Genomic DNA, 19,255 nt, shown 5'->3' on the forward strand with positions numbered 1-19,255 from the left:
AAGGCTTGTGCTGCTTTCACTCCACTCAGTTCAGCAGACATCAGCCCCTTTCTGTGCTGGTCGCCTTGGAGATCGTGAGGATCAAGAAAACTCCAGACAGGCTGCAGAAAGCTGGCAGTTCATTGAACACAGACCTGCACATAGAGTAATGTAACTCTAAGTTAAGGTGGTGTTTGCTGTGTTAGATTTACCAGTCAGAAGTGCTAGTCCTCAGTCATGTCTGACTCTTTCCAATCCCATAGTCTGTAACCTGCTAGACTCCTCTGTCCATGGTATTCTCTAGGCAAGAATACTAGAGTGGGTTGCCATGCCTTTCTCCAGGGGATCATCCCGGTCCAAGGATTGAACCCAGGTCTCCCGCATTGCAGGCAGATTCCTTACCATCTGAGCCACCAATGAAGCCAGTAATGGTATACCAGGAAGATAGGGGATGGCTCCCCAGAGATGCTGGAGCAAGAAGCCAGCTAGGGGCCCTCACATGACACACTGCAAGAACAGTAAGTGTGAGTGAACATGTGAGTGTGTGTGGGGTCTCGGCTCCATGCCCAGCAGAGGCTCTGCTCCCTAGAATCTGTCTTTCTTCACTTGTGTCCCGCAGCATCCTTGCTCTCAGCATGAAACAGAACACTGTCCTCCCAACTGGACCCTAATAATTGGTGGGAACTGCAAGGGCCTCGGCCCACCCCAGAGGGAGGGAAGGACAAGAGCTAAGAGACTCTAAAGGCTTCCAAAAGCAGCAGTCCTCAGGATTCCCCTGTTGGAATGGGACCCACAGGTCAAGGCCAATCTCATTTGCTTCCCCTTTTGTGAAGCCTGCACCAAATCTCCCGGCAGTTGCCCCACCCTCATCCCTCAAACACGTTCAGAACTAGGTGTCTGTGTCAGACTGTGCATCTTCTCACTGTCTGATACTCCAGCATCTCCGGCAGCTCCTTAAGGCAGGTGCTCTAGGCTTCCAGATGCCCAGCCCCAGCTCTTGGCCGGGTATGGAGCCTGGGAGACCTCAGTACGTACCTTGATGAGGAAGCAGGGGGACAGGTGGGCACAGGTCCTCTCACAGTCAACACCCTCAGTGAAGGCCACTCTGGCTGTGGACTCAGGGTGAAGTCCAAGGCATAGTCAATGAACTGGCCCCACTGCATGAACTTAAGGAAGCAGCCAAGGTCCGAGGTCAGCCTCTCGCTGCAGAAGTGCATGATCTGGTTGGAGACAGCCTGGAACTTCTGGGGGGAACAATCAATGTGGTGCACTGAGCCCACACATGTCAGAGCCACCCCAGGACTCAGGGGGTGACAGGTTTCGCCCGCTGGAGTTAACACAGCTTCTTCTCCTCTCCCGCCCTCCCCTCCCCTTTCCTGCTTTGTCGCACTTTTCCTGCTTTGTCCATCTCTGTCATTCCTACAGAGATATTCTCCTGCCTGGTTCCTGAGGATTCCAGGAGTAAAGAAAGGGGAACAGACCAGATTGGCTGACTCAGACCCCACCAGGTCCTCCAGAGAGATAAATGATAGATTGGTTTATACAGATTAATGGATAATTAGATAACAGAACTTATTGATATATGTAAGGATTGGTTGCTAGGTGATGGATATAAATAGAGAACTGGATAATGAAATGAGCAATGGAAGAAAAATTAATAAATAAATGCTGACAGATTGATAGATGATAGATTGTGATATTGACATATGAATAGAAAACTGATAAATTCTTAAATGTGAAATAGGTCAATATAGAGAGCTACATTAAGCTGTATTGCTCTTAAAGATACTTTGACATGAATTCTTTCAGAAAAAACAATACTATAATAGCTAGTACTAATATCCTCCTTTCTTTTTTTGTTTTTTAAAATATATATTTATTTATTTTAATTAGAGGCTAATTCCTTTATAATATCATATTGGTTTTCCCATACATTGATATGAATCCACCATGGGTGTACATATGTTCCCCATCCTGAACCCCCCCCCCACCTCCCTCCCCATCCCATCCCTCTGGGCCATCACAGTGCACCAGCCCTGAGTACCCTGTATCATGCATTGAACCTGGACTGGAGATTCATTTCACATATGATAATTTACATGTTTCAATGTCATTCTCCCATATCATTCCACCCTCACCCTCTCCCACAGAGTCCAAAAGACTATTCTATACATCTGTGTCTCTTTTGCTGTCTCGCATATAGGGTTAGCGTTACCATCTTTCTAAATTCCATATATATCCATTAGTATACTGTATTGGTGTTTTTCTTTCTGACTTACTTCACTTTGTATAATGGGCTCTAGTTTCATCCACCTCATTAGAACTGATTCAAATGTTTTCTTTTTAATGGCTGAGTAATATTCCATTGTGTATATGTACTATAGCTTTCTCATCCATTCATCTGCTGATGGGCATCTAGGCTGCTTCCATGTCCTGGATATTATAAACAGTGCTGCGATGAACATTGGGGTATGCATGCCTCTTTCAATTCTGGTTTCTTCAGTGTGTATGCCCAGCAGTGGGATTGCTGGGTCATATGGCAGGTTTATTTCCAGTTTTTTAAGGAATCTCCACACTGTTCTCCATAGTGGCTGTACTAGTTTGCATTCCCACCAACAGTGTAAGAGGGTTCCCTTTTCTCCACACCCTCTCCAGCATTTATTGCTTGTAGACTTTTGGATAGCAGCCATTCTGACTGGTGTGAGATGGTACTTCATTGCCATTTTGATTTGCATTTCTCTGATAATGAGTGATGTTGAGCATGTTTTCATGTGTTTGTTAGCCATCTGTATGTCTTCTTTGGAGAAATATATATTTAGTTCTTTGGCCCACTTTTTGATTGGGTCTTTTATTTTTCTGGAATTGAGCTGCAGGAGCTGCTTGTATATTTTTGAGATTAATTCTTTGTCCATTGCTTCACTTGCTATTATTTTTCCCATTCTTAAGGCTGCCTTTCCACCTTGTTTATCGTTTCCTTTGTTATGCAGAAGCTTTTAAGTTTAATTAGGTCCCATTTGTTTATTTTTGCTTTTATTTCCAATATTCTGGGATGTGGGTCATAGGGATGCTGCTGCAGTTTATGTCGGAGAGTGTTTTGCTTATGTTTTCCTCTAGGAGTTTTATAATTTCTGGTCTTACATTTAGACCTTTAATCCATTTTGAGTTTATTTTTGTGTATGGTGTTAGGAAGTGTTCTAGTTTTATTCTTCTACAAGTGGTTGACCAGTTTTCCCAGCACCACTTGTTAAAGAGATTGTCTTTTCTCCATTGTATGTTCTTGCCTCCTTTGTCAAAGATAAGGTGTCCATAGGTGCGTGGATTTATCTCTGGGCTTTCTATTTTGTTCCATTGATCTATATTTCTGTCTTTGTGCCAGTACCGCACTGTCTTGATGACTGTGGCTTTGTAGTAGAGCCTGAAGTCTGGCAGGTTGATTTTTCCAGTTCCATTCTTATTTCTCAAGATTGCTTTGGTTATTTGAGGTTTTTTGTGTTTCCATACAAATTGTGAAATTATTTGTTCTAATTCTGTGAAAAATAGCGTTGGTAGCTTGATAGGGATTGCATTGAATCTATAGATTGCTTTGGGTAGTATACTCATTTTCAGTATATTGATTCTTCCAATCCATGAACTCAGTATATTTCTCCATCTATTTGTGTCCTCTTTGATTTCTTTTACCAGTGTTTTATAGTTTTATATATATAGGTCTTTTTTTCTTTAAGTAGATTTATTCCTAAGTATTTAATTCTTTTCATTGCAATGGTGAAAGGATTTTTTCCCATAATTTTCTCTTTCTGTTTTCTCATTGTTAATGTATAGAAATGGAAGGGATTTCTGTGTGTTAATATTCTATCCTGCAACTTTACTATATTAATTGATTAGCTCTAGTAATTTTCTGATGGAATCTTTAGTGTTTTCTGTGTAGAGGATCATGTCATCTGCAAACAGTGAGAGTTTTACTTTTTCTTTTCCAATTTGGATTCCTTTTATTTCTTTATCTCCTCTGATTGCTGTGGCCAAAACTTCCAAAACTATATTGAATAGTAGTGGTAGAGTGGGCATCCTTGTCTTGTTCCTGACTTTAGGGGAAATGTTTTCAATTTTTCACCATTGAGGATAATGTTTGCTGAGGGTTTGTCATATATAGCTTTTATTATGTTGAGGCATGTTCCTTCTATTCCTGCTTTCTGGAGGGTTTTTTTTCATAAATGGATGTTGAATTTTGTCAAAGGCTTTCTCTGCATCTATTGAGATAATATGGTTTTTATTATTCAATTTGTTAATGTGGTGTATTAAATTGATCACTTTGTGGATATTAAAGAATCCTTGCATTCCTGGGATAAAGCCCACTTGGTCATGATGTATGATCTTTTTAGTATGTTGTTAGATTCTGTTTGCTAGTAGTTTGTTAAGGATTCTTGCATCTATGTTCATCAGCGATATTGGCCTATAGCTTTCTTTTTTTGTGGCATCTTTATCAGGTTGTGGTATTAAGGTGATGGTGTCCTCATAGAATGAGTTTGGTAGTCTACCTTTCTTTGCAATTTTCTGGAAGATTCTGAGTAGGATAGGTGTTAGTTCTCTAAATTTTTGGTAGAAATCAGCTGTGAAGCCGTCTGATCCTGGGCTTTTGTTTGTTGGAAGATTTCTGATTAGTTTCAATTTCCGTGCTTGTGATGGGCCTGTTGAGATTTTCTATTTCTTCTTGGTTCAATTTTGGAAAATTTTACTTTTCTAAGAATTTTTCCATTTTTTCCAAGTTGTCCATTTTGTTTGCATATAGTTGCTGATAATAGTCTCTTATGATCCTTTGTATTTCTGTGTTTTCTGTTGTGATCTCTCCATTTTCATTTCTAATTTTGTTGATTTGATTTTTCTCCCTTTGTTTTTTGATGGGTCTGGCTAATGGTTTGTCAATTTTATTTACCTTATCAAAGAACCAGCTTTTGGTTGTGTTGATTTTTGCTATGGTCTCTTTTGCTTCTTTTGCATTTATATCTGCCCTAATTTTTAAGATTTCTTTCCTTCTACTAACCCTGGGGTTCATAATTCCTTCCTTTTCAAGTTGCTTTGAGTGTAGAGTTAGGTTACTTATTTGACTTTTTTCTTGTTTCTTGAGGTAAGCCTGTATTGCTATGAACCTTCTCCTTAGCACTGCTTTTACAGTGTCCCATAGGTTTTGGGTTATTGTGTTTTCATTTTCATTCATTTCTATGCATATTTTGATTTCTTTTTTGATTTCTTCTGTGATTTGTTGGTTATTCAGCAGTGTGTTGTTCAGAATTTTTAATAGTTTTTCTCCTGTAATTGAGATCTAATCTTACTGCATTGTGGTCAGAAAATATTCTTGGAATGATTCCATTTTTTTGAATTTACCAAGGCTAGATTTATGGCCCAGGATGTGATTTATCCTGGAGAAGGTTCCATGTGCCCTTGAGAAAAAGGTTAAATCCATTGTTTTGGGGTGAAATGTCCTACAGATATCAACTAGGTCTAACTGGTCTACTGTATCATTTAAAGTTTGTGTTTCCTTGTTAATTTTCTGTTTAGTTGATCTATCCTTAGGTGTGAGTGGGGTATAAAGTCTCCCACTATTATTGTGTTATTGTTAATTTCCCCTTTTTACATATTGTGGTGCTCCTACATTGGGTGCATATATATTTATAATTGCTATATCTTCTTCTTGGATTGATCCTTTGATCATTATGTAGTGTCCTTCTTTGTCTCTTTTCACAGCCTTTGTGTTAAAGTCTATTTTATCTGATATGAGTATTGCAACTCCAGCTTTCTTTTGTCTCTATTTGTGTGGAATATCTTTTTCCAGCCCTTCACTTTCAGTCTGTATGTGTCCCTTGTTTTGAGGTGGGTCTCTTGTAGACAACGTATATAGGGATCTTGTTTTTGTATCCATTCAGCCAGTCTTTGTCTTTTGGTTGGGGCATTCAATTCGTTTACATTTAAGGTAGTTATTGGTAAGTATGATCCCGTTGCCATTTACTTTGTTGTTTTAGGTTCGAGTTTATACACCCTTTCTGTGTTTCCTGTCTAGAGAAGATCTTTAGCATTTGTTGGAGAGCTGGTTTGGTGGTGCTGTGTTCTCTTAGCTTTTGCTTGTCTGTAAAGCTTTTGATTTGTCCTTCATATTTGAATGAGATCATTGCTGGGTACAGTAATCTGGGTTGTAGGTTTTTCTCTTTTATCACTTTAGAGATGCCCTGCCATTCCCTTCTGGCCTGAAGAGTTTCTATTGAAAGATCAGCTGTTATCCTTATGGGAATCCCCTTGTGTATTATTTGTTATTTTTCCCTTGCTACTTTTAACATTTGTTCTTCGTGTTTGATCTTTGTTAATTTGATTAATATGTGTCTTGGGGTGTTTTGCCTTGGGTTTATCCTACTTGGGACTCTCTGGGTTTCTTGGATCTGTGTAACTATTTCCTTCCCCATTTTAGGGAAGTTTTCAACTATTACCTCTGTAAGTATTTTCTCATTGTTTCTTTCTTTTTGTCTTCTTCTTCTGGGATTCCTATGATTCGAATGTTGGGGTGTTTCACATTGTTCCAGAGGTCTCTGAGTTTGTCCTCATTTCTTTTAATTCTTTTTTCTTTTTTCCTCTCTGCTTCATTTGTTTCTATCATTCCATCTTCTACCTCACTATCCTATCTTCTGCCTCTGTTATTCTACTGTCGGTTATCTCCAGAGTGTTCTTGATCTCAGTTGCTGCATTATTCATTATGTATTGACTCTTTTTTATTTCTTCTAAGTCGTTGTTAAACATTTCTTTTGTCTTCTCAATCCTTGTCTCCAGTCTATTTGTCTGTAACTCCACTTTGTTTTCAAGATTTTGGATCATTTTCACTATCATTATTTTGAATTCTTTTCCAGGTAGATTCCCTATCTCCTCCTCTTTTGTTTGGTTTGGTGGGCATTTATCCTGTTCTTTTACCTGCTGAGTATTTCTCTGCCTTTTCGTTTGTTTAGATTGCTATGTTTGGGGTGGCCTTTCTCTATTCTGGCAGTTTGTGGCTCCTCTTTATTGTGGAGGTTCCTTGCTATAGGTGGGGTTGGACAGGTGTCTTGTCAAGGTTTCCTGGTTAGGGAAGCTTGTGTTGGCGTTCTGGTGGGTGGAGCTGGATTTCTTCTCTCTGTAGTGCAATGAAGTGTCCAGTAGTGAGTTTTGAGATGTTAATGGGTGAGGTGGCCTCAGGCTTGAGAAGGTCCCCCCAAGAGGGCCTGGAGGGGGCGGTAACAGGCCTCCCTGGCTGCTCCCATTCCCATCCCCACCGCACACCTCTAGGGTGGCCACTGCACGTGGGATGAAAGCCAGTGGAGCAAAGCAGGCAGGGGAGGTGTCCCAGAGCCTGAGAGTGTTAGCTGCACAGATGCCACCAGAAAGGTCCTGAGGCATCCATTTCTGCCTCTTGGCATCTCAATACTTCAGGAAAGAATGAATGTCTGAAAGTTATAGGAATTTAGACACCCCATTGAATGCAATAGTCTCTGCCTGGGGCACTTATAATTTAGAAGGCTCAAAAACGCAAACAATGACTTGAAAGACTGTACAGGTTTTATCCCTGCCTGTTCCGCCCCACCCCAGTCACAGCCTCCTCAGCTTCTGGTGTGGCTATGAGCTTGGGGGTCAGTGGTCCCAGTGTCTTGACATCACTGGAGGTGGCAGGTGTCAGCATCCAATGTCAAGGGCAGATGATCCACTAGCCAAAGACCTTTGTGCTGAGTGAGAGCTGCTCTCTCTCCCCTCTTCCCCTCCTACACCCCCAATTCAGTCTTCTGAGATGGTCTTGGGGAGAAATGAGACCCTTCTCTGGTCTTTCTCGTCCCTGGAGGGCACAAGTCTCATGAATGCAACCTGACTTGACATCAGAGTGGGCTGCCCTGGGTCTACCACTTGTACTGGACTCTGGGCTAGGGCAACTCTTCACTTCCTTTGTGTCCATCTGGGCAGTGATGATGGAATCAGGCCTCACATCCAGCGTGGGCACAGGCTTATCCCAGAAGAGATGGGGCCAGGTGCTCCCCCGACGCGTCTCCCAATTACTGAAGGCTAATTGGGCTGATGTATACTGTCTTCCAGGACTAATGAGGGGTTTACAGTACTATTTATTTGTTTATGTTTTTAACCAAAATATATGGAGAGTCTTCACAATCCAGGGCCTGTGCTGGTGGTAGGGTTATAGTAGTGAACAAAAACAGCCATTTAACAAAGAAGAAGCATGAAACAAACATGCCCTTGCAGGTGCGAGGAAGGAAAAAGCTCTAGGTAAATCCATATAAATGCAAGAAGTTCCTTCTCCCCTCCAGAGTTAGGTGATTTGCCCAAGACGACAGAGGATAAGGTGGTTGGATAACATCACTGACTCAATGGACATGAGTTTGCACAAGCTCTGGGAGTTGGTTATGGACAGGGAGGCCTGGCGTGCTGCAGGCCATTGTGTCCCAAAGAGTCGGCCACGACTGGGTGACTGAAACCAACAGCTGACTAGTGTAGGAACTTGAATCCAATCAAGTTTTTAATCCACTCCACCAGGTTTGACCCTGTCACCATCCTCTGCCCAGAAATCAATATGGCATATTTAAAATATAAATTTTATAGTGCCACCACTCCCTTCAACACCCAAACACTCCTAATACTTTCACTGCAGTTGTTGTAGCCACGCTTTCCAGGAAAGAAACTCACTCAGAAGGACAATGCAGATAGTAGAGTGCAGTTTATTACACCGTCGGACCCAAGGCAGAGTCTCCTCTTAGCCAAGGACCCCGATCAGCTTTGTGAAAATCTTTTATACCCCATGTGTACATGTCCAAACCCACCACCCCAAATTCCTTGAGACTTACATAAATTAAGGAAGAGTAAATACAATCCCAATAACTCCATCACTCATGTGCCATGTGCTCAGACAGTTAAACAATTAGCCAATAATCAATAAGCACGAGGTTACACTCCAACAGGTACAGAAAAATTTATGGCCTGTCTGGAGGAAGGGGTGATTAGTGTATGTGTTCTCTTAGGCGATGAGTAACCTGGATACGATCTTCAAGATTCCCGTCCAGAGGGGGTCTTATCCTTCTGTTGTCATTTCCACAGACACTAAACACAGAGTTCAGAGTCCATTGGAGAGGTGGCCAAGCATGATCAGCCTGAATAGACCTAAGATGGAGTCCAGGCCCTATGAATTCCTTCTTCACAGTTAGAATAAAACTCAAACTCTTTTTTTTTTAATTTATTTTTTATTGGTTGGAGGCTAATTACTTCACAACATTGCAGTGGGTTTTGTCATACATTGACATGAATCATCCATGGAGTTACATGTGTTCCCCATCCCGATCCCCCCTCCCACCTCCCCCTCCACCTGATTCCTCTGGGTCTTCCCAGTGCACCAGGCACAAGCACTTGTCTCATGCATCCCACCTGGACTGGTGATCTCTTTCCCTATAGATAATATACATGCTGTTCTCTATAAACATCCCACCCTCGCCTTCTCCCACAGAGTCCAAAAGTCTGTTCTGTACATCTGTGTCTCTTTTTCTGTTTTGCGTATAGGGTTATCATTACCATCTTTCTAAATTCCATATATATGTGTTAGTATGCTGTAATGATCTTTATCTTTCTGGCTTACTTCACTCTGTCTAAGATGGAGTCCAGGCCCTATGAATTCCTTCTTCACAGTTAGAATAAAACTCAAACTCTTTTATGATCTGGTTCTTATCCAATCTGTGGTATTTGAAAGGTACACCCACAAGTTCTTTGACATTCCTCATTCAAAAAATGGAATCTAATTCCCCTCCCTTGATTGTTCACTTCTACCTAATAGAATGCGGTGGAAGTGATGCTATGTGATTTCCGAGGTTAAATGTAAAAAGAATTCAGCTCCCACCTGGCTCGCTCTCTCTCAGGACACTTGTCCTTTGGAAGCTACCATGCTGTGACGGTAGCCCCCGGCCACATGAAGAGACTCATCGGTAGCCTCACCTATGCATCCAGCCAACACCAACCTCAAGAGTTAGACAATGTGAGTGAATGAAACTGCAAGCCATTCTGTCCCTGGCCTTTGAGTCTTCCAGTTGAAGTTTAAGACATCCGGAAGCAGAGATGATCTGTCTCCACCATGCCCTGTCAGAATGCCTGGCCCACAGACGCTGTGAAAGGTAAAACACAATTACTTTGTTTTCAGCTGCAGTGGTAGATAACTAACACAACACCTCAGACTTCGCCTCCTCCCAAGAGCCTCTTTGTTCATCACATTCCTGTTATGCTGACCTCTTTCGTTCTCCTTGGGCACCAAGTTCATTCTTACCTCAGGACCTTTGCACTTGCTGTTTCTTCTTTCTGGAATACTTGCCCATCACACGGACCTTTGTCTGACTGTCTCCTTCTCATTGTCCAGGGCTTTGCTCAAATATGCCCTCCTCAGAGAGTGCTTCACTGAGCACATTTTATAATACTGCCCAGTCACTTACCCCCAAGCATTTCCTTGAAAGCTTTTATTCTGTGAAATTATCTTATTTACTTATTTGTTCATTTATTGCTTGTCAGTCCTTCACACTTCTTCCTTCCTCTTTCCAGCCCCTCCTGTCTGGTGTTGATGGGAGAGGATGAGACAGTGAAACCATACGACCTTTGCCCATGAGAGTTCCCAGTGCAAAGTAGCGGGTCTCCTGGTCGTTGTGGCTGCTCGGTCACTTTGGTCTCAGCAAGGCAGCTGTGAGCGGTAATGGTGAGATCTTAATTCCCAGCCAAGGGATTGGACCTAGGAAACCTGGATGAAAATCAGGAACGCTAGCCACTACAGCAGCAAGGGCTAGAGACTAGAAGCTCTTTTCCCTGGATCTTTGCCCCCAGTCAAATATGCATTTATCATGAAGACAGAAACTGTCAATGGAGGTACAAGTTTATTATTAGAGATAGCACAAGAACAAGTGGGAGAACACACAGAGAAATGGTTTATTTAGTTAAGATAGAAGTAGGGCAGAGGTACACACCTGGAGAGAAAGGGTGTGGGCATCACCTCTAGGGAGGAGGAGCACAGTAAAGAGGCGATTCACAGTTCTAATGAGATGGATGAAACTGGAGCCCATTATACAGACTGAAGTAAGCCAGAAAGATAAAGAACATTACAGCATACTAATACATATATATGGAATTTAGAAAGATGGTAATGATAACCCTATATGCAAAACAGAAAAAGAGACACAGATGTACAGAACAGACTTTTGGACTCTGTGGGAGAAGGCAAGGGTGGGATGTTTATAGAGAACAGCATCGAAACATGTATATTATCTAAGGTGAAACAGATCACCAGCCCAGGTTGGATGCATGAGACAAGTGCTTGTGCCTGGTGCACTGGGAAGACCCAGAGGAATCGGGTGGAGAGGAAAGTGGGAGGGGGAATCGGGATGGGGAATACATGTAAATCCATGGCTGATTCATGTCATTGTATGACAAAAACCACTACAATATTGTAAAGTAATTAGCCTCCAAATAATAAAAATAAGTAAAATAATAATAATAATAATAATAAAGAGGCGATTCAGTCATTTATATGTCAGTTCTTCCAGGGGTTTCTATTTCTGGTTCCATTGGTAAAGGAGTACTTCGAGGCTGTATATTGTCACCTTACTTATTTAGCTTCTATGCAGAGCACATCGTGTGAAATACTGAGATGGATCAATCACAGGCTGGAATCAAGATTGCCAGGAGAAATATCAATTATCTCAAATATACAGATGACACCACCCTTATGGCAGATAACAAAGAGGAACTAAAGAGCCTCTTACTGAGTGAAAGAAAGGTGAAAGAAGAGAGTGAAAAACTGACTGAAAACTCAACATTCAGAAAACTAAGATCATGGCATCTGGTCAGGACAAATAGATGGGGAAACAATGAAAACAGTGAGAGACTTTATTTTCTTGGGCTGCAAAATCACAGCAGATGGTGACTGCAGCCATGAAATTATTAAAAAATTATATTAAATTATATTAAAAAACAGGGATATTATTTTGCTGAAAAATGTCCATCTAGTCAAAGCTATGGGTTTTCCAGTAGTCACATATGGATATGAGAGTTGGACCATAAAGAAAGCTGAGTGCTGAAGAATTGATGCTTTTGAACTGTAGTGTTGGAGAAGACCCTTGAGAGCCCCTTGGACTGCAAGGAGATCCAACTAGTCAATCCTAAAGGAAATCAGTCCTGAATGCATTGGAAGGACTGATGTTGAAGCTGAAGCTCCAATCCTTTGGCCACCCGATGCAAAGAACTGACTCATTTGAAAAGACCATGATGCTGGGAAAGATTGAAGGCAGGAAAAGGGGAAGACAGAGGATAAAGTGGTTGGATGGTATCACCGACTCGATGGGCATGAGTTTGAGCAAGGTTCAGGAGTTGGTGATGGACAGGGAAGCCTAGCGTGCTGCAGTCCATGGGGTCGCAAAGAGTTGAACTGAGCAACTGTATTGAACTGAACTCAGGCCAATTATCTGGCTTCTTTTCTTACACCTGATCCACTCTGGGACCCTCCCCTGGGGTGCACATGCACACCTCAACCACGGTGGATTTCAAAGTGAAGGCTTCTGGGAGAAGCAAGACTCATCATGGTCTGGTGTTATCCCCTGACTTTTAACCCACAAGGAGTCTTTCTGTGCATGTGTAGTGTCTCCCTTGTCCCAGAAGAGGGAGGAAGCAGATCCCTTAATCGTTCACTCAAACAAGGTTTCCCCTCTGTGCCCTAGTCACAACTTGACCATTGCCATGATTATTACCTTAAGGTGTATACAAGAGACAAACACTGCCTATTATACCCTGTTTCTGTTGTTACTTCCGTTTTGGAGGGCAAACAGAAGGCTGATTGTAAATGCCTTAACTGGAACCCACCTATCTCTTGTCTCGGAAAATGCTAACAGTTTTAAGTATCCAGCTTGAAGCCTACTTCTTTGTACCCCATGAAGTGTTAATAGGAGGCCAGTTGTAAATGTCTAACCTGGAGCCCATCTATCTCCTACATCAAGTTCGTGCTGCTGGTCAAACCAAAGGCCCATGGGCCCATGTTCAGATTCTTGGGAGAGCTGTACAGGGGATCTTGGGGCACATTCTCTGTCACGGGAGACAGGCTCCAACTCAACATTTTCCCTCACCCAAGCCTTCGCCTGTTTTATTGCCACCCTTGAAGAGCCCAAAAGAATATGTAATCATCTCTTTCAACCACTTAACACTCACCTTCAAAATACCTTTGATCTAACTTACCCCCAGATTCTCAGGACCCCATCTGTCTGTCCCACACACACACACACATGCATGCACACTTGTACCCACAAACACACAGGGTTTAAGAGGAGTAGGGTGGTAGGAACAACCCATCTGATAGGAAGGAGTATTTTAGTGCTGACATTATTTAGAGTTGCCTGAACTCGGTAATTATAATAAGCACCTTTAGTCAGTTTTATTGTTGTTTTTAAATTCAACAAGAAAACAGAAAATACTTATGTCTTGCACGGGCACCCTCTGCCCTGTACTTGGTATGTCCCAGTGTCTATTCAGTTAGAAGACATGGCCAGGGGTGGGGATCCAGGCAGGCAGGCACGACATCATTGTCCCTGGGTGTCCAGATGCCTCCTCCTGCCCTTAGCTCTCTCTCCATTCCAGCTCTCTCAGAAACTGCTGATGGCTCCTCCTGGGTCAGCCCCTGCCACTGCCACAGCTACAGCCACCTGTCCTCTTAGAATGCCCTACTTCTTCAGGCTCCTGTCCTTCCTTTAATTGGTTCAGCCAAACAAACTCAGGAACTTTCCCCAAAGACCTAGTGGGCAAAGAGAACAAAGTAGAACAGAAGGAATAATTGTAGGCAGTAAATACTTATCTGATGAATGAATAAAAACATGAATGTCTAGACATAACCAATGATAAGTTTCTTTGATTGCACCATGTAAAATGTGTGTTGCTTGTTCCTTTCATGAGAGACATATTTTGGGGAAGTTGGTACCCACAAGCTCCTTCTCAGGGGACAACCCTCACCTACAATCCCTACTCAAGGGGTGGACTTATGTCATATGACCCCTACACTCTTCAGCCACTTGGGACACATAGTTCAACCTCAACAAAAGACTTTGGAATTTGAATCCAGAGAGACTGAGCTAGCTGAGTGTGAAAGCAGAAAGAGAAGTTCAGCTTTTTCGGGAGAGGCTCCTGTTTGAGCCATACACAGGTGACTGCATAGGCAAGGAATGATGAATGGAGGGAGGGGGAGGAGGACCAGCTGTGTCAGTCTTGACAGCTGTTTATTCCCATAATACCTGACTTCACCTTATTTCAGTGAGAGCTTTACATCATTAAAATAAATAGCTTCTTTTTATTTAAATTTGTTGGATTCATAGCCCCTTGCAACTCTAACCATAAACTCTTTCTTTTCTTCAACTCTAATAACCTGACCCCAAAGCCCCAGTTTGATAGTAGAGGAAAGACATGACAGGTGTGTGATATGAAAGTCCAAGCATAAAGAAAGCAAGGCACACCAGTGAATTGGGGGGAATGGGTCAGATGGATGTAAGGAAGACTAAACTGGCAGAAATCATGTATGGAGGGAGAAAGGGAAAGAGCAATGGGAAGAGGAGTGTGTAGAGAGATAGATAATCAACAAACCTTCATAGAGCACTTTCTATGGATAAAGTAATGCATTAAGTCCCAAATGGATGCTGGATATTTACAGATACAAATTAATGAATGAGGAAGTGAGTGGATATTCCCATTCCTGTTGCAAGAAGTGTTGAGTCTGAAGATTGGGGTGGATGTGGTAATAGTTGTAAGTAGTCAGAGTCTTACAGACATAGCCCTCAGTTAATATCACTCTCTAATCTCAATATCACCTTTAGGCATGTTGCATGGTCCCTCTGGAGTTCAACCCTCACCCTCTCCACACCTCCCTCACTGCACTGAGGAATATCTGCCCTACTTCCAAAACACTACTCAACTGATAAAGAATAGTTTTCAGAATAATAACCATACAAATAATCCTTACATAGGTTCTATGATTCACAAAATATATCTTATACATTTTTATTTGAATCTTTAATAAAAGTGAGATTAATGAGACAGATATTGTTTTATGCTAGCTTGGTGAGGAAGAATTCATGATTCCAAGAGAGACCAGGTGGATCATTCCAGGGTACTAGTGTGTTAAGTAGTGGGTCAAGAAATCCCAGTTTAGAGCTAAGTCTCCAAGTTCTGTGCTATATCATTCTGAACAAAGAACAAAAGGGTTATTGGGCAAAGATGTAAAAAAGCAGAAAACAGGACTGCTCTTCTGGGGGAAATTCTGTCATCCTAAGAGGAAACTGCCCAAAAGAGAGAAAGGAGGGTGTGGCTTTCCAAGAGAACATATCTTATTGTCATCGGAATGTTCAAATCAACCTTCACACAAAAATAATAAGGATATTTTCCTTTTTCCTAAAAATCTGAGTTGCTTAATTTCAAAATTATAAAGTTCTAAGATGAACTTTGCAACATTTCCAAAGCTATGAAGGGGCATACAGCAACACTCTCTCTACCTTATCAATGGAAAAGAAAGTCAAAGTGACCCACCCTTCTATCACTCCTTTCTACGAGGCAGCCGGCACCTCCCTAATCTCTTCACTGCTGCTTGCATCTCCTGGTTCCTCAAGGTATAGATCATGGGGTTGAGCATGGGGGTCATGACAGTTTGGCTAACGGACACAGCCTTGTCCATGGAGAAGGAGGTGAAGGGCCGGGCATAGAGGTAAATGCTTGGGACAAAGACCATAGACACTACGACGATGTGGGTGGTGCAGGTGGAAGCTGCCTTCCTCCTCGCCTTCCCAGAGTGGGACCTCAGCATCACCAGGATGGCCGAGTAGGAGACCAGGAGGAGGAGGAACCAGATGAGGACCAGCACCCCACTGTTGGAAATGATAAGGAACTCCAGGAAGGAAGTGTCAGTGCAGGCAAGTCTCAGCACTTGTGGAACATCACAGTAGAAGTTATCTAGGATGTTGGAGCCACAAAAAGGCAGTGGGAGCATCAGAGCCAGTTGGGAAATCGAATGGATGAAGCCTCCCACCCAGCTAGCCACCACTAGCCCAGCACAAACCTGAGTGCTCATGATGGTGACATAGTGGAGGGGCCGGGAGATGGCAACTAGGCGGTCATAGGCCATCACTGAGAGGAAGAAGACCATGGAACCTCCCAGAAAGTGGAAAAAAAAGATCTGGGCCATGCAGCCCTGGTAGGATATGGTCTTCTTCTTAGAGAGGAAGTCTCCCAGCATCTTTGGGGCAGTGACTGAGGAGAAACAGAGCTCTAACACAGCCAAGTTTCGGAGCAGAAAATACATGGGTGTTTGGAGCCGGGAATCAAAGGTCACTGTGACCATGATGAGGAGGTTTCCCATGAGAGTGGTGGTGTAGACAAGCAGGAACACCAGAAACAAGAAGAGCTGGAGCTCCTGAGTCTGGGAAAGTCCCAGGAAGACAAACTCTGACACCCATGTGAGGTTTCCTGATGCCATGGTGTTTTCTCTGTACACCTAAAGGAAACACACCAGAGCGAGAGAGAGAGAGGTTCATGAAATTGTTTCCTGTCCTTTTAGTGCTTTTATGGTCCAGGTCTAGATAATGGATGTTTATGTGCAGATTGTAATACCAGGCGGTGATTAAATGGCCTTGTCTCTGGAGAGTTCACTGGTTGGTGCTGGAATACACATTCTTGAGATATCTTAGAGCCATCCAGTGACACATGTAACTTGCCTTTCAAAGATGCAGTGTCATATGCTGGTGGGAAGATATTCGGAGTGCAAAGGACCTGCAGTCAAGTTTCACAGCCTGTGTTTCTTTTAGATTTGGCCTTGAGCTGGTTGCTTGATCTCTCTGAATCTCAGATTCCATTTCTATAGGAAAAACATTTTCTTAGTAGAAGTAGTCTATGACAGGGGTCCCCAACCTTCAGGATATGAATCGGTCTCGCCTGTCAGATCAGCAGCAGCAGCCAACTAGAAATAGAGAGCACATTGAGTGTGATGTGCCTGAGTCATCCAGAAACTGTCTCCCTCTTCACAGTCTGTGGAATACAGACTGTCTTCCACAATGCAGATTCCTGATGCCAAGGAGATTGGGGACTGCTGGTCTATGAGATTAAGTAAAGTAACACATGAGGTTCCTAGAACAGTGTCTGGAATAATAGATGGTAACCACTCTCCTCTGTGTATTCTCCTACTCTAAAGATCCTCCCTTGTTCCAGCTTCTATAATGATTTTTATACCAATCATTTTTCATGCAATAACTGACTCATCATAATGTTAATGAATTTCTCATGTGTCCCCTTTTTCCTCTGCAATTCATAATGCACTACAGACATAGGTCTTGAGTCACAATTTATTTGTGCCCTTCCTTGGAGCTTGCTCATCGTTAGTACTTAATAAATACCTGGTGTTAACTGCTGAGTGGGTGAAAAGCTACTGTGTGTGCAGGTCCATACAGAATAGCCTCTGGTCACACCTGGACACCTGGGACATTCCATTTCTTTCCATCCTCCACAGTAGGTGGCCCCTTACTTGGTGAAGCTCCCCAAGTCACAGATGGAGACAAGAGGCATAGGGGTAACAACATTAGTGAAGAAATAGATGAATATATTAGACTTAGAGCTCTTCTGAAAGAGCAACAATTTTAGAATATAATATTGAATCCAAGGGTAGAAGAGGAAGAAAACATTGGAAAGAAACGGAAATACATAAAAAACTAAAGGGAGGAAGGAAATTGCAAGAAAGGAAAATGGCGGACTAGAAGAGAAATGGAGAGGTGATGTGGCCGGGAGTGAATGGAACTGAAGATGAAAAAGGACTCAGAGGGTGAGAGACAGAGGTGATAGGTGAGGGTAAGCACCCTCCCCACCCCTTGCTTTCACTTAGCTTCCACCCTGACCTCCCCCATTCCATTATCCGTTAGAGATCACTGCCTTCTTATTTTTCACTTTCATCTTCTTTCACTCCAGTCCACCTTCTACATAGCTGTCCATGAGACCTTTCTAAACACTGATCTGATCCCTTTCCCCTCTCATATCTATTCTTGTAGTGATTCCACCAGAGCCTTTCAGGAGCCATATGCAATACTTTGTGGATCAAGTCAGGGTAGAAACAAATACACATGTGCACGCATCTTCAGCATGTCACGCACGGCTGTAAAACGTAACCTCCTTCTGTGTTTCAAATCAGTATCTGTGCCTCTGCAGAACCACTAGCTCTTTAATGGGTTATGGTCTTAAACATGCCACATATATTTTATTTCCAGGTTTATTTCCTGAGATTCTGTTCATACCTTCACAACCTTGGAAAAGCCCCACTTAAACATCACCCTGTCTGTCACTGCTGTCACCATTTCTCGCATGCAGAACAAATTCCTGTTTCTCAGGGTGCTTATAATGTTTTGAATTTACCTCTGTTATTCAGATCTTGTAATAAATCTTATGAGATTATAATATTTTGAATTTACCCCTGTTACCTCCTCTCCAGGGGTTGGTGATGGACAGGGAGGCCTGGAGTGCTGCAGTCCATGGGGTCACAAAGAATCGGACACGACTGAGTGACTGAACTGAACTGACTTCTGTTATAGGTTTACCATCATTCGTTGTTTTTCTTTTTTTTTTTCAGCTTCCCGCCTCAATTCACTACATTGTAATTTGGAACAGCAGCTCTGATACAGCACATGCTCTGCATGTATTGTCAAGTTTATGTAGTAAGTGGGCAACTGATTATGTGGAGAATTTTTTAACTGAATTTCCTTATTATTTTCTATTCCCTTTCTCACAAGGTCAGATCTATACATGCTTGTTAAAGTTAATGGGTTTTACATGCAACCAGAAGCAACTATTTTGAAAGCATATTGACCCCAGTTACTTCCCAAGTCTCTCCTCCACTTTAAGCTTGGTACCATCAAGTGTATCACTTGATTTTTTCTGTCCAGCCTCTAGCAGGTGTTTAAAGATCTTAATTACCACTGACCTGTTGGCAGATGTGGAAACCCTCATTGTCTCACCTTCCTACAGACCAAATGCAAAAAAGACTTGAGGTCTTACATCTTCCTGGAAGGTCCTCTCTATGCTCTGCCCATCCCTCACACGCATGACTCATGGGCATGACCCTGGGGAAGAGTGTGCATCCTCAGGGAGAAATTGTTGGACTGGGCACAGGAAGCAGAGATGGAATGAGTCCTGCTGGGGATGAGGGAACAATGGGAGTTGTTAAAAACTTTCTAAGTCTTTGAAA

The 19,255-nt window shown here is 42.5% G+C and overlaps 1 protein-coding gene across 1 annotated transcript; it reads right to left on the reverse strand.

The window, feature by feature from the left end:
- Window positions 1–15,571: 15,571 nt before the first annotated feature.
- On the reverse strand, window positions 15,572–16,507 carry LOC136149791 (olfactory receptor 4D2-like). The gene has a single exon (XM_065910358.1). The coding sequence runs from the start codon at window positions 16,505–16,507 to the stop codon at window positions 15,572–15,574; it is 936 nt and encodes a 311-aa protein (XP_065766430.1).
- Window positions 16,508–19,255: the final 2,748 nt, after the last annotated feature.

The sequence above is a fragment of the Muntiacus reevesi genome, chromosome 18 (assembly GCF_963930625.1).
Source record: "Muntiacus reevesi chromosome 18, mMunRee1.1, whole genome shotgun sequence".
Classification (NCBI taxonomy): domain Eukaryota; kingdom Metazoa; phylum Chordata; class Mammalia; order Artiodactyla; family Cervidae; genus Muntiacus; species Muntiacus reevesi.

Bases quoted from the DNA above. Each gene is read 5' to 3' on its own strand.
- LOC136149791 (XM_065910358.1), bottom strand. From the start codon at position 16,507: ATGGCATCAGGAAACCTCACATGGGTGTCAGAGTTTGTCTTCCTGGGA.